The sequence below is a fragment of the Rhinopithecus roxellana genome, chromosome 12 (assembly GCF_007565055.1).
Source record: "Rhinopithecus roxellana isolate Shanxi Qingling chromosome 12, ASM756505v1, whole genome shotgun sequence".
Taxonomy (NCBI): Eukaryota; Metazoa; Chordata; class Mammalia; order Primates; family Cercopithecidae; genus Rhinopithecus; species Rhinopithecus roxellana.
Genome location: NC_044560.1, coordinates 130,552,157 through 130,566,034, shown reverse-complemented (window position 1 = coordinate 130,566,034; position 13,878 = coordinate 130,552,157). Strand labels below are relative to the sequence as shown.

At 51.4% G+C, this 13,878-nt stretch overlaps 1 protein-coding gene across 18 annotated transcripts; it reads left to right on the top strand.

Moving 5' to 3' along the window:
- The first annotated feature begins 574 nt into the window (after positions 1 to 574).
- On the top strand, positions 575 to 12,434 carry LOC104676073 (carcinoembryonic antigen-related cell adhesion molecule 3-like). 18 transcript variants are annotated; one of them, XM_030942831.1, is made up of 9 exons: positions 575 to 863; positions 1,700 to 2,059; positions 8,040 to 8,201; positions 8,708 to 8,962; positions 9,743 to 9,860; positions 10,835 to 10,905; positions 11,211 to 11,242; positions 11,715 to 11,780; positions 12,033 to 12,423. In XM_030942831.1, the coding sequence occupies exons 1-9, from the start codon at positions 800 to 802 to the stop codon at positions 12,117 to 12,119; spliced, it is 1,215 nt and encodes a 404-aa protein (XP_030798691.1). In that variant the 5' UTR covers positions 575 to 799; the 3' UTR covers positions 12,120 to 12,423. The 18 variants fall into 18 exon arrangements, with proteins under 18 accessions (XP_030798691.1, XP_030798687.1, XP_030798684.1 ...); XM_030942827.1 differs by having other exon boundaries at positions 8,040 to 8,318; positions 10,853 to 10,905; positions 11,739 to 11,780; positions 12,054 to 12,423; XM_030942824.1 differs by having other exon boundaries at positions 8,040 to 8,318; positions 10,853 to 10,905; positions 11,739 to 11,780.
- Positions 12,435 to 13,878: the final 1,444 nt, after the last annotated feature.

The following is a 13,878-nucleotide window of genomic DNA, read 5'->3' as shown; positions in this document are numbered from 1 at the left end:
CACCTTAGCCTCTCGAGTAGCTGCAATCACAGATCTGAGCCACCGATCCCTACTAGGACAGGAGGTTTTGTAAACTAAATGTATTTAGAAAAAATGATGAAATATATAATAATAAAGGTGGTACAAGCTGGAGAGAAAATCATAAAGTCAGCCTAGAAATGTCTGGTGTGTGGATGACATAAAGCTACAGCACCGTGCAGCTTCATTCTCGGTTACTCCAAAGAAATTAGAGTCACATAGCTCTGCAGAAAGAACAACTCAGAATCTTAGACCCGGGCTTTAGCCCTAGATGGGTCCGTTTCTAGGACCCCAGACGTCTCTGTGACCTCCTTGCTGGGAGTAAATCCAACCTTCCCAGACATGTGAGAACAGTAAGAAGACCCCGCACACACAAAGGGGTTTCTCTGTCACAGAGAAAATAACACCACGTTCAGGGACCCCAGGGACTCTGCATGGTGCTGACAGACCCAGGGCCAAGGTGTAGCAGAGGTCCACGCTGGGGAGGGACAGTCGTCCTGTTACGAGACGGGGGTCCAAATAAGCCTTGCTTCTCAGAGCCTGGTCTGGGGAACTCAAATGTAGACAGAAGGGAAAAAGGAAGAACAGAAAAGGAGGCAAAACTGAGAGGGGAGGGGACAGAGAAGTGACCGGGGCAGAGCTTCATTCATGACCCTGGAAAGTGCTCCTGCCCTGGGAAAGAGGAAGGACAGCAGAGCCTACAGTCACAGCAGCCCTGACAGAGCACTCCTGGAGCCCAGGCTCTTTTCCACAGAGGAGGAAAGAGCAGGCAGCAGAGACCATGGGGCCCCCCTCAGCTCCTCCCCACAGAGAATGCATCCCCTGGCAGGGGCTTCTGCTCGCAGGTGAGTGGAGGATTCTTGGGAGTGGGCAGGAGGAGGGATCACAGAGAATGGCTGGGGTCTCCTGGGGAGGACGAGGCTCTGAAAGGGGACAGAGGGCTTCTGCTGGAGCCTCAGGGGAGAGAACATCAGAGAGGGACACAGGTCACAACAAGACAATCACATTGAACTGGGATTGATAAGAGGGAGGAAAATCAGTGTTTTCCAACTTAATCATTACTGGTCACTACAAGCAGAAAATGATAAGAATAAGAATTAATCAGGGTGACACTTTAAATAAAAATATAACCAGGGCACTAAACCCTGCCCTTGACCACCAACCACAAGTTGCAAAATAACCACCACTCATCAACTCATCTACGAGTATTTGCAATCAAATTTGAGGCACTGGCATACAACAAATATCAGACAAGTCTCTGTGTTCAAAGAGCTCACACTCTCGCCGGGATGAAGACAGACACCCAGAGAGATCTAGAATGTGAGATCAGGTGTTGACAAGAGCCCCGGAGAGAACAGAGCAGAAAAAGGTCAGAAAGGGAAGACCCAGTGTCTCTAGAAGAGGTGTCAGCGGAGGGGTCTCCCTAAGATGCCCTGTTGTGAGCAGGACCTGAGGCCAGTGGGGAGGGAGCCATGCAGACCCCTGGGGAAGGGAATTCCAAACAGGAAAATGCCAAGGTCAGAGGTGCTGAAGGAAGAAAGGTCACACTACTGATCTTGACCAAGTGGACACACACACTCTCCAAGGCTGAGGGGTGAAGAGACTCTCTCAGGACCCGGGGCCCCATCTTTCCATCCCAATACGTAGGTCCTAATACTGACAGAGGCTTTCTCCCTCCTAGCCTCACTTCTAACCTTCTGGAACCCGCCCACCACTGCCCAGCTCACTATTGAATCCAGGCCGTTCAATGTCGCAGAGGGGAAGGAGGTTCTTCTACTTGCCCACAATTTGCCCCAGAATCTTGTTGGCTACATCTGGTACAAAGGAGAAAGAGTGGATGCCAGCCATCGAATTGGATCATATGTAATAGGAACTCAACAAACTACCCCAGGGCCCGCACACAGCGGTCGAGAGACAATATACTCCAATGCATCCCTGCTGATTCAGAACATCACCCAGAATGACACAGGATCCTACACCATACAAGCCATAAAGGAAGATCTTGTGAATGAAAAAGCAACTGGCCAGTTCCGGGTATACCGTGAGTGATTCCCCATGACCTCTGGGTGTTGGGGTCAGTTCTACTTCCTACATACTGGATTGTCAGGCCTGGGCTGTGCCTGTGTCCCCTCTGCATTACATCCTGTGTTGGGGGTTGGGCATTTAGTGTAGGACACACACGGGGGAGACAAACTCCCACAGATCAGAATTCTTTTCCTGCATCCAGACCCTGCAGACACTCGGGGCAGAAGAAGGACAGTCGGGTGGGGGGACTCAGCAGGGGGAGGTCAGTGTCAGCCAAGCACACTGTGCCCTCTCCCTGGACCTGACCCTAGGAAAGACCCTGGAGAACTGGGTCAGGGCCTGGCCTACGGGACCCCCTAGGATCGTCACAGAGAAGCTCAGCTCTTCCCAGAGCTGAGCCTCTGTGCAAATCCCTGTCCCAGATTCCTGACTCCAGGTGACCCTGGGGACCCTAGGGATCCTGTGCCAGGGCTGGGTGAGACCTCCTGGGCAGGGCTGACTGGGAGCAAGATTTTACCAGCTGTCTGAGGGTCATGGCTCCTGGAATTGGTTATCAGCCAGGGTCCAGCCCCAAGAACTTCTTCTGGGCAAGGACAGGGCCTCATCCTTCACCTTAGACTCAGCATGGAGTGAACAGATGGACAAGATGACTAGGGCATGAGCCCACTGCCCAGGGGAACTTAGGTGACTCCATGGGAAGTTCAATATCCCCAGGGGGAGAAAAAGAAGAGAGAAGATGCTCCCGGCAGCTCCTTTTCCACAAGGGATCAGGCCCACAGACCTCTCTTCTGGAGGTGAATAAGCATAGATGCTGTTCATTTGGGCAGCTCCTCTATACACAGCTGAGGTCAAGTAATTCTAAATATTTTGAGATTAATTCACAAACAACCTCACAGTCAAATAGCACTTATCCTACTTATTGAAAAAAAATTGAGGAACAGGGAGACACAGTCACTAACTAGGGTCACACAAGTCATAGGTGTCAGATTAGAGTCATACGAGGTCTCTCTGCAGCCACAGCTGCCTCTTCTCCACCAGGGGATGGCTGGGACTATCATTAGACATCTGCAGACCTGAGACCTGTCATAAGTCCTCTTTCTTTTTTCTTGGGCATCCACAACTCAGAGGGGGAGATTTTGGTCTGGAGAGTGAGGGGCAAGTGGAAAATTAATCAATTTTTCCTGATATAATTTGGATGTTTATCCCCTCCAAATCTCACATTGAAATGTGATCTCCAACATTGGAGGTGAGGATGTTTATCTCCTCCAAATCTCACATTGAAATGTGATCCCCAACATTGGAGGTGAAGATGTTTATCTCCTCCAAATCTCACATTGAAATGTGATGCCCAGCGTTGGAGGTGAGGATGTTTATCTCCTCCAAATCTCACGTTGAAATGTGATCCCCAGCATTGGAGGTGAGGCCTGGTGGGAGGCGCTCAGATCATGGGGGCTGTTTCTCACCATCCCCTTGGTGACAAGTCAGTTCTCACTCTGAGTTCACAGATCTGGTTCTTTAAAAGTGTGTGGCACCTCCACACTCTCTCTTGCTCCTGCTTTTGCCACATGACACCATCTGCTCCCCCTTCTCCTTCCACCATGATTGTAAGCTTGCTGGGCCTCACCAGAAGCCAAGCAGATGCTGGTGCCGTGCCTGTACAGCCTGCAGATCCCTGCCCCAATTAAATCTCTTTTCCTTATAAATTACCCAGCCTTAGACATTTCCTTATAGTAACAAAAAGTAGCCTAACACATTAGCCTAACCTGGAACTAAATCCCTTGTGTCAACAGAGTCAGTGCCAGGAATGTCCAGGCCTCCCTCTCCGATGCGCACCACTGCCCTCACTCGACCTGAAATCCTGTGTTTCCTGATGTGTCAGTGTCACTCCTACGAGAGGATGAAAGAAACAACCTTGCTTTCACTCCCCACTCACACCCTGCACCAGCCCAGGGCCCAATGAGAGACACACACTCAGTAGTTCTCTGATGAAGGAGGAAATGAATGAATGATGAATAATTCATAAACTCTTCAGAGACCAGATCTCGGATGCAGAATCATAGAATGTTCTGGCCACATCTGTTTCCTGTCCCTCCAGGGACCAGGATCCTTGTTGCATTCCTCTAACCCCTGCCCCTAAAGCTACCCCAAGAACCACATCTCATGGGACTCTGGCACAGCTCATCTGTGGGAAGGTTTTCAGGGCTCCCTGGTCCTGGTTCCAGAATAACCAGGGGTCTCCTGGCCGCTGGGGTCCGTGAGGTCACTGTAGTCCCCACAGCTCACTGCCATGTAATTTCTGACTATCTCTGCTCCCCCTTGTCCCTTATCTTCATCCCCCTTCACAACAGTGAGGATACCCCTACCCTGCACAGCTTCCTCCACCATTAGGTATTCCCCAGTAACTCCCTCTAACAAGACTGGCTGTTCTGTTCCCTTCCCACTCACACTGTGGCCTGGCCCAACTCTGGGACAATAAAAAAAAAAAAAAAGGCACAGAAATCAGCTGGATCAGAGCCCCTGCCAGGCTTCATCATGAGCCAGTGTCCCCAGGTCACCAGGAGAACGAGCTTCCACTGTGTCCCCACCCAGGGCTCTTTCCCTCCATGAGGCCAACACGTGGAACAGGCCACAGGACAGGGACGAGTGACTCCTCCACCTACTCTTGTAATTGCCCAGCAGGTTCTTCCTGCCACTGCACAGACAAAACCAATTCACTGAGACCACGATATTGCAGTCAAGATAGAGTTTAATTAATGCTAAGTGAGCTAAACAGCAAGACAGGAGTTTATTATTATTTAAATCAGCCTCCCTGGAGGCTTGAGGTTAGCGTTTTTCATGGATAGTTTGATGGCAGGGGACTAGGGAATGGGGAATGCTGATTGGTTGGGGATAAAATCATAGGGATGTGGCAACTGATCCTGGTGTGCTGAAACCATCTCTGAGTGGGGGCCACAAGACCACTGAATCATGGGTCTTGGTCCAGGTGGAGTCAGTGAGTTGCCAGAATGCAAAAGTCTGAGAAACATCTCAAAAGACCAATCTCAGGTTCTACAATAGTGATGTTATCTATGGGAACAATTAGGGAAGTCACAAATCTCGTGACTTCTGGACACATGCGTCCTGAGAAGTCAGGGACTGCAGAAACTATGCCTACATTTTAGCACAATTTGGGCCCCTCCCATAATGCTAATCTCATAATGTTTCATTAGTTTTACAAAGGCAATCCCTGACAAAGAGGGAGTTAGTTTTAGGGAGGGACTACAATCATCCTTGCTTCAAAGTTGCACCATGTTAGCCAGGATAGTCTCGATCTCCTAACCTCATGATCCACCCACCTCGGCCTCCCAAAGTGCTGGGGTTACAGGCGTGAGCCACCACGCCCGGCCTGAAACAGCAAAGTTTTAAAAGAGTGGGAAAAGGCCGGGCGTGGTGGCTCATGCCTGTAATCCCTGCACTTTGGGAGGCTGAGGCAAGTGGATCACCTGAGGTCGGAAGTTTGAGACCAGCCTGGCCAACATGGTGATACCCTGTCTCTACAAAAAATACAAAAAATTAGCCGGGCATGATGGCAGGCGCATGTAATCCCAGCTACTCAGGAGGCTGAGGTAGGAGAATCGCTTGAAACCAGGAGGTAGAGGTTGCAGTGAGCCAAGATCATGTGATTTCACTCCAGCCTAGGCAGCAAGAGCAAAACTCTGTTTCAAAAAAAAAAAAAAAAAGTGGGGAAAAATAGTGGAACAGCATATTCAACTTCACATTCAATATTTTGTATTGACAATGGCATATTTTATATTTTGTAGCTGTAGGACAACTACAAAGTCTGTAACATACATGTAATGGGATACTGGTGGTTCCTGGGACCAGGTGGAGCTGGCCAGCCCTGTGCTGTCTGGTGGGCTCACTGCCTGTTCCACACACACCTGTGTCCCTCATGATGATGCCATTATCATAAGATGGGGTCTTCAGGTGGGGAGATGCACAAGCCACTGGCATCTCACTTAGACTCTGCCCAATTCGAGATAATTTAATCAAACTCTAGTTGTGTTTCCCAGGGTCTAGAGAAAAGGAGGAAGGCGTTTCATATGACTGTTTTGGGCCCCTTCCTATTTTGCTTAACTCTGCACAGGAAACTGAGATAAGTGCTCTTTCTAAATTTACTGACATAACACATATCACATCTCCTAATTTGGGATTATTCTTCTCTATGTATTATTGAGACATCTCAGACGTTCCCTCTGACCAGTTCTGTCTTCCTAACAAGACTCACAATTCTCTCTCTGCCCAGAGAGTCACTGATTTCAAACCAAAGTCAGCATCTTTCTTTGAGCTTAACATGATTATGCTGGTCTTCAGCGTTTAGCAGACCAAAACTTTATTGTGTTATCAAGAGAAATACTACAGCCAGCAATTGCCTTAGATCTTTAGACCATTAATAATAATTTCCACTGATAGAAAAAAGTTTAAATATTTCCCCCAAATTTCTTGTTTTTCACTAAAGTAAGAATATAACTCCTTTGTTTAAACTCCTGACAAATTTTTAAGGGCAAAATGGACTATTACAGATGGGGAATCCCAAATCCAAACATCCGAAATGCAAAATGCTCCAATATCCAAAACTTTTTGACCACTGGCATGATGTTCAAAGGAAGTGCTCACTGGAGCATTTTGAAATTTTGGATTTTCAGATTTGGGATGATAAACCGATACTTGTAATACAAATATTCCAAAATAAAAAATAATCAGAAATCCAAAACACTTTTGCTCTTATGCATAAGAGATACCCAAACTCTATTAACTATAGACACCAAGGTGTACAGCAGATCTCTAGAACCTCCATAACTTACATAACTGAAACTGCACACCCAAGGAGCAACTTCCACCCAGCCCTTGGAAATCACCATTCTGCTCTTTTATTTTTTTCTCTTTTTTTTTTTTTTTTTTTTTTTTTTTTTTGAGATAGAGTTTTACTCTTGTCACCCAGGCTGGAGCACAATGGTGTGATCTAGGCTCACTGCAACCTCCCTCTCCCAGGTTCAAGCAATTCTCCCTAGCCTCTTAAGTAGCTGGGATTACAGGCGTGCCACCACACCCAGCCAATTTTTGTATTTTTAGTAGAGACGGGGTTTCACCATGTTGGCCAGGCTGGTCTCGAACTCCTGACCTCAGGTGATCTGCCCGTCTCAGCCTCCCAAAGTGCTGGGATTACAGGCGTGAGCCACCGCACCCGGCCTTCTACTATAACTTTTATTTACTCACTGTATCACGTCAGTCACCACGACACACCTGGAAAGAACAACCTCACCTTGTAATTCTGAGACCTCAGCACCTGCGTGTTCCAGGTGAGGACCCCAAGGTCAGCCAAGCAGTCAGCCATCAGGGAAGGAACAGGAGAGGTGCCAGGGGATGTGACTCCTGGTCCTTGTCTGTCCACCACCCAATGCTGCTGCTCAATTCACAATTGAGAAAGTCTCTGCTTCTTTCACAGGCAGGCAGCCTCACAGGCTCTGAGCCCTCAGACGGTCATGCATCTGTCTGTGACACACGTCTGTCTTGGTCTTTTTTGTTGTTGTTTCTTTGTTTTGTTTGTTTTGAGAGATGGAGTCTCGCTCTGTCACCCAGGCTGGAGTGCAGTGATGCAACTGCATCTCACTGCAAGCTCTGCCTCCTGGGTTCACGCCATTCTCCTGCCTCAGCCTCCCAAGTAGGTGGGACTACAGGCACCTGCCACCATGCCTGGCTAATTTTTTGTATTTTTAGGAAAGACGGGATTTCAGCATGTTAGCCAGGATGGTCTCGATCTCCTGACCTCGTGATCCACCCACCTCAGCCTCCCAAAGTCCTGGGATTACAGACGTGAGCCACCGACCCAGCCCTGTCTTGGTCTTTTAAGGAGTGGGGTTGGCCAAAGAATAGGAGATGTTGATTCTGATTAAAATATGCCTGTGGAGGAATCACAGGTGCCACACAGGGCAATCTTCTCTCTGTTATCTGCACAGCAGAGCTGCCCAAGCCCTCCATCACCAGCAACAACTCCAACCCCGTGGAGGACAAGGATGCTGTAGACTTCACCTGTGAACCTGACATTCATAGCACAACCTACCTGTGGTGGGTAAATGGTCAGAGCCTCCCAGTCAGTCCCAGGCTGCAGCTGTCCAATGGTAACAGGACCCTCACTCTACTCAGTGTCAAAAGGAATGATGCAGGAGCCTATGAGTGTGAAATACAGAACCCAGTGGGTGCCAGCTGCAGTGACCCAGTCACCCTGGACGTCCTCTGTGAGCATCTTCTGTTCCTCTGTGGCCCAGGCCACCAGCCCAAATCTACACAGCTAGAGGCCAGGCCTCTCGGTCCCTCTCAGCTTCAAGGACTCAGACTCTCACCCAGGTTGGCCATGACTTCCTGTCCCGAGCAAACCTGGGCAGACCCAGCCTTGACCAAGAATAGGAGAGGAGGGGCTGCTCCTGTCCTGGGAGGCTCAGGGTCCACAGCCTGTGATGGGAGAAACAGGTGAATGTCTCAGACCCAGATTCAGTGGATAGAGTGGGTTTTATTAGGACTTCAAGGTTATGACTTGGCTCAGAGGGACACTGTGGCTCTTCCACAGACCAGCAGCTTCCCCTTCCCTCTGATGATATCATCTATGGCTTTATTCTCTTTGCTCCAGATGGACCAGGCATTCCTACCATTTCCCCCCCAGACTCCTATTACCACCCAGGGGCAAATCTCAACCTCTCCTGCCACGTGGCCTCTAACCCACCCACACAGTATTCCTGGTTTGTCAGTGGAATGCTCCAGCAACACACACAAAAGCTCCTTATCGCCAACATCACAGTGGATAATAGTGGATCCTATGCTTGCCTCGCCCATAACTCAGCCACTGGCCTCAGTACAATCACAGTCAAGACAATCACAGTCTCTGGTAAGTGGATCCCTGGAGCACAGGCCCTAGGCCCTTGGTAGAGGCAGTCAGTTTTCTGAAAGAGCCTGGAAGCTTATTTCCCAGCCCGTGTCTTAGACACAAGCAAATTCCAAACCCTACCCTGAGCTCTCTCATCCTGAGACCTCTCACTCCATCTCTGCAGGACCCCTCCTCCCCTTGTTGTTCTGATTTCTCACAGCTGACCTTGGGGCCAGCCTGGAATGTTGTACAAATTTTATTGTATCACTTACAAGTTTTGTGACCTTCCTTGACTTACTGAGTGCTATAAGTCTCAGATGCTAACTCTGCAGCTGGGGGTGATGCTCCTCTCCCTCAAGGTGATGGGAGGATGAGATGAGCTGTAGGTACATTGGTACCCACTGTGCCTGGTACATGGAATTCCCCCAAAAACAGTCAATGAACATCATCCCCACTCATCAGCATTGAGTTGATGGTGAGGGCCTGCCCTTTGTGAGTGTCATGGGAAGGAAAAGGAGAAACAGAGGGAAGAGGCATGATGCGAGAAGAAGGAGGGACTAAAAGGCACAGGAGCAGGGTGAGGTGCAAGCACATCTGGGAGAATGTATGAGTTGGTGCTGCCCAGTGTGTGAAACCCGCTGAAAATTGTGCCACTGTGGAAAGCAAGGGAATCCGTGATGAGGACAACACAACAGACCGCACTCAGGCCCCGTGGCATCTCCTTCTCCCCTGACCGCACACCTTCCCTGCAAGGCCCCTGTGGTTTCCTCTGGGATAGACTTTGCCTTCTTCTTTCTGCAGGAGAAAATGCCCCAGGCCTTCCTGTGGGGGCCATTGCCGGCATGGTGACCGGGGTCCTGGTCGGAGTGGTGCTGGTGGCCGCCCTGGTGTATTTCCTGCTCCTTGCCAAAACTAGAAGGTACCACAGCTTTTTCCCATCCTCCTCCCACCCCCTAGGCTGACTCTAGGCCTGGAGAAAGGAGACCTTGTCCTGTATTCATGACCAGGCTCTCCATGGCCTCCCAAGTCCCCAGGGATCCTTCACTGTTATTCCACAGCTCCCCTCTCGTCAGCTCCTGGCCCTAGGTTGCTGCCACAACAGCTTCCTCCTCTGTGAATTTGGCCTAGTTAAGGCCCCACCCCTGAGTGTGGCCCTAGTTCCCTCATACAGCAAAGCCACAGCTGCCTGGAGGGAGGGAGAGAAGGAGGGAGGGAGGAAGGGGGGCTCTGTAATTGGTACCTCCCACTGTTCATTGAATCCACCCACACAGTGAGGGGGATTTCCTGGTTCCAGATCCTGGGCATCGTCACACAATGGGGAGTGGACCAGCCTGGACAGGCTGGGTGGGGTCAGTGCCCCCCACAGCTGATGTGGTAACCATAAGCCCTGAGGTGTGAGATGGGAGAACTTGGGCCTCACACCAGCATGTCCTGGAGCGTCCTTTGTGTCTCTTGCCAAGCGGTTGAGAGAGAGGACAAGGACGCTGTCCCATTTCAGCATCACCACTCAGGACACTGAGTTCCAGGAGAATCCAAGACACTTGCAGTCCCCTCCGTGGCCTGTACGAGTGGCCCTGTTTTCCCTCTGGGGCCTTGACCCTTCCTCTTAGGCAAACCTTCATGATCTGGTTCCTTCCTTGGGTCCTCAGTCCCTTTCCTGGGTCCCTGGGTCAATGTTCTCCTGGCCCAGCATCTGCCTGAGGGTCCTTCCCCTCTGCTCAGGACAGACGTGGCTTCCTAAAGCCTTTCCTCAGCTACCCTCTGCTGGGCTCCCCCTAACACAAACCTGAGGGAGACAGGAGATCTCCATGCCCATCCTTGAAAATGGGGTTCCCTTCTTGTCCCCTGTTCTAACTCCAAAATTGTGACTTTTAACCCGGCACCTTCCCAAAGGACCCTGATCTTTCCTAGAACCAGCATCCAGCGTGACCTCAAGGAGCAGCAGCCCCAAGTCCTTGCCCCTGGTGAGTGTCCTCTCAGCCCAGGTATGGCTGGGAACCTCTAGGCCAACCCCACAGTGTCCGCTCCTGCCAGTCACTCCCAGGGAGGCTCTGATCCTTTCCCGGGGGCTGCAAAGAGGAGCTCATAAAACATCAAACAGGGGGCCCCAACTGGCCGGGTCAGCCCTGACCTGTGGGCTCTGGGTCAGGGGTCACCTCCCCAACCTCAGCTGCTCAGGTATCTTAGAGCTGAGGACACCCCATGCCTTCCTGGAGAGGGGGAAAGGCTCTCCTCCCATCCTGCTACTCACTCCTGTCTCTGTTTCCAGGCCGTGGTCCCTCCCACAGCTCTGCCTTCTTGGTAAGCCTGTCCCCTCCCAGCCCCTTTCTACTGGGGTCCCAGCTGTGCAGGCTCTGGGCAGAGGGACCATCAGCCCGCGAGCACAGCACAGATCCACCTTCCCCCAGAACACACAGGGCAAGGCTAGCCCTGCCCAGGACCTCGGCCTCCCTACAGGGCCGGGACCACCCACTCCCTGTGCTGACCCCTCCCCAGGACCCTCCATCGCCTGAGGAGACCCCTGGAGTCCGGCAGGTGCAGAGTGGACACTGGGACCGTCAGTCAGGGGCCCACATTAACAAGGGTGTGCGGTGGGCCCAGCCAGGAAAAGGGTCAGGGTGCTGTGTCCACACTGGGAGGCTGAGCTCAGGGGCAGAGCTGGTCACTCCTGAGTGGAAACGACCAGAAGTAGACACAGGGAAGTAAATCCTGGCCAATCAGAGACAGGAAACTTGCAGGCTTGGCCTCCATGACCCTCCATCCCTGTCTACAGATGTCCCCTCTCTCCACTGCCCAGGCCTCCCAACCCGGCCCCAGGACAGCCGCTCCCATCTATGAGGTGAGTGTGGGCCACGGATGTTCTGGTCCCAGAGGCCCCAGGGGACCCAGGATCTGTCCCGACTGGCACTGGCTGAGCTCTGAGATCCAGGAAACTGCTGTGAAAATAAGAACAGTGGGTGGTGAGCAGAAGAGGGAGGGGCCTGAGAGCAGGAACCCCGAGCACAGCCAGGTTCAGCCCCGGAACAGCCCTGACTGGGCCCAGAGCCTGGGAGACACCAGACCCTGTTCTGAGAAGGCTACAGGGGTTTAGGCCCCTTCTCTGTTTTTGCAGGAAATGCTAAAACATGACACAAACGTTTACTGCCGGATGGACCGCAAAGGAGATGTGGCTTCTTAGGTTCCTCTGCGAGCTGCTCCTGGGGGTTGATGGAGCGTCCCGAACCCCCAGCCCTGGGGATGGGGAAGGACATGGAGCCTGAGCCAGAGAACCAGCTCTGAGTCCTGAAAAGACACTGGGGCCTGGGGACAGGGAGGGATGGGGAATCCCTGCTGAATATCCGAGGACCCCGACAGGCTGCCCTGGGCTCAGGGTGGGCCAGGACAAAGGCCTCCCATCACCACAGGAAGCGGGGGCTTGCAGAGAAAGTGAATGGGCCTGTGGCCCACCCGTAGTCACCTGGAAAGGATCTCAATAAAAAGACCCTTCCTCTCATTGGCTCTTTTTCTGCTCATGGGAACTTAGCAAAAATTCACCTGAAACTCCATATCTATTCTCTCCTGGTCACACAGGGAAAATGTCACTCCAACTTATTTCGACCCCAGTCTCTCTTCTCTGGGAGGCAGAAATAGGGGGTTGGGATTCAGAATGGGGGGGACCCTGCACAGGAAAGGGCGGGATTCACAGGAGCGCTGCCCAGCCAGCCAAGCTCTCGGCTGTCCTCACACTGCCCCAGGGATCTACAGTGCCTAGCCCTGGCCACTGGGTTTACTCTCTGTCCAAAAGGCCAGTGCTCAGGACATCTTTACCCATATCAGGGGATACACAGAGGGGCTGTCAGAGTAATCAAGGTGAGGACAGACCCAGAATTTAGTCCTGGAGTAAGATCCTTCCAGACACTACCTGGGACTCTAGCCCATTATTTCCCATCGGTTCCCACTTTACCGCCTGACGTGGATCTCACTGAACAATCCCCCTCTCCACACAGGAGCTTCCAGGTCAGAGACACGGGGCTGTCTCACCGAAAGCTCATGCAGTCTCCCGTGGCAATGGGACCACCTGTCTCCTCTTCTCCTTGGCCTGCAGGGCCCTCCACTCAGGCCTCACCTGCAGCTCCACCACATACCTGCAGTCCACCACATACCTGCACTAAAGCACAGAGCCATGGTTCCTGAGGATGTTCTGCCACTGTCCAGGGTTGTTTGCCATGAGATGGGAAAAGGAAAAACAACCTGCAAATTTACATCAGGATTTAGCTCTAAATGACTTCTTAGCCCGCCTGCACACATTGTCAGATGAGACAAGGTGACACCTCTTGTATCAGTTTCCTGTTGATGCTGTGACAAATTCCCACAGGCCAGGCATGTTGGTGTGTGCCTTGGGCCCAACTACTCAGGAGGCTGAGGTGGAAGGATCACTTGAGCCCAGGAGGTTGAGGCTGCAGTGAGCTCTGATCACACCACTGCACGCTGGCCTGAGCAACAGAGATGACAACTCCATTGCTAAACTTAGTGGCACAAAACAACAACAATGTGTCCACTTGGCTCTGTTCTTCCTGGCAGCTCCAGGGAAACGTCTGTTCTCTCACCTTTTCCAATTACTAGAGGCCGCCTGCATCCTTAACTTTGGCCCCTTCCTCCGTCTTCAAAGCGAGCAGTACAGCATCTTGAAACCTCTCTGTGCTCTGCCTCCATCTTCACTGACTTCCCTGCCTCCCTCTCTCGTAAGGAAGGGACCTATGGTTATTTTAGACCCACCTGGATAAACCGCAATAATCTCCCCATGTCATTATCCTTCATTTATCTGCTAAGTGTCTTTTACCATGTGCTGTATTCACAGATCTTGGGATGAGGATGTGTGCATCTTGGAGAGGTGCTTGTTCTATCCATCACTCCTCTCAAGGCCATTTTATCATGATTGTTCACTACAAACTACACAT

Bases quoted from the DNA above. Each gene is read 5' to 3' on its own strand.
- LOC104676073 (XM_030942820.1), top strand. From the start codon at position 800: ATGGGGCCCCCCTCAGCTCCTCCCCACAGAGAATGCATCCCCTGGCAG. The intron at 11,243-11,714 runs GTAAGCCTGTCC...CCCTGTCTACAG, and splicing joins CCCACAGCTCTGCCTTCTTG to ATGTCCCCTCTCTCCACTGC. The intron at 11,781-12,032 runs GTGAGTGTGGGC...ACAGGGGTTTAG, and splicing joins CAGCCGCTCCCATCTATGAG to GCCCCTTCTCTGTTTTTGCA.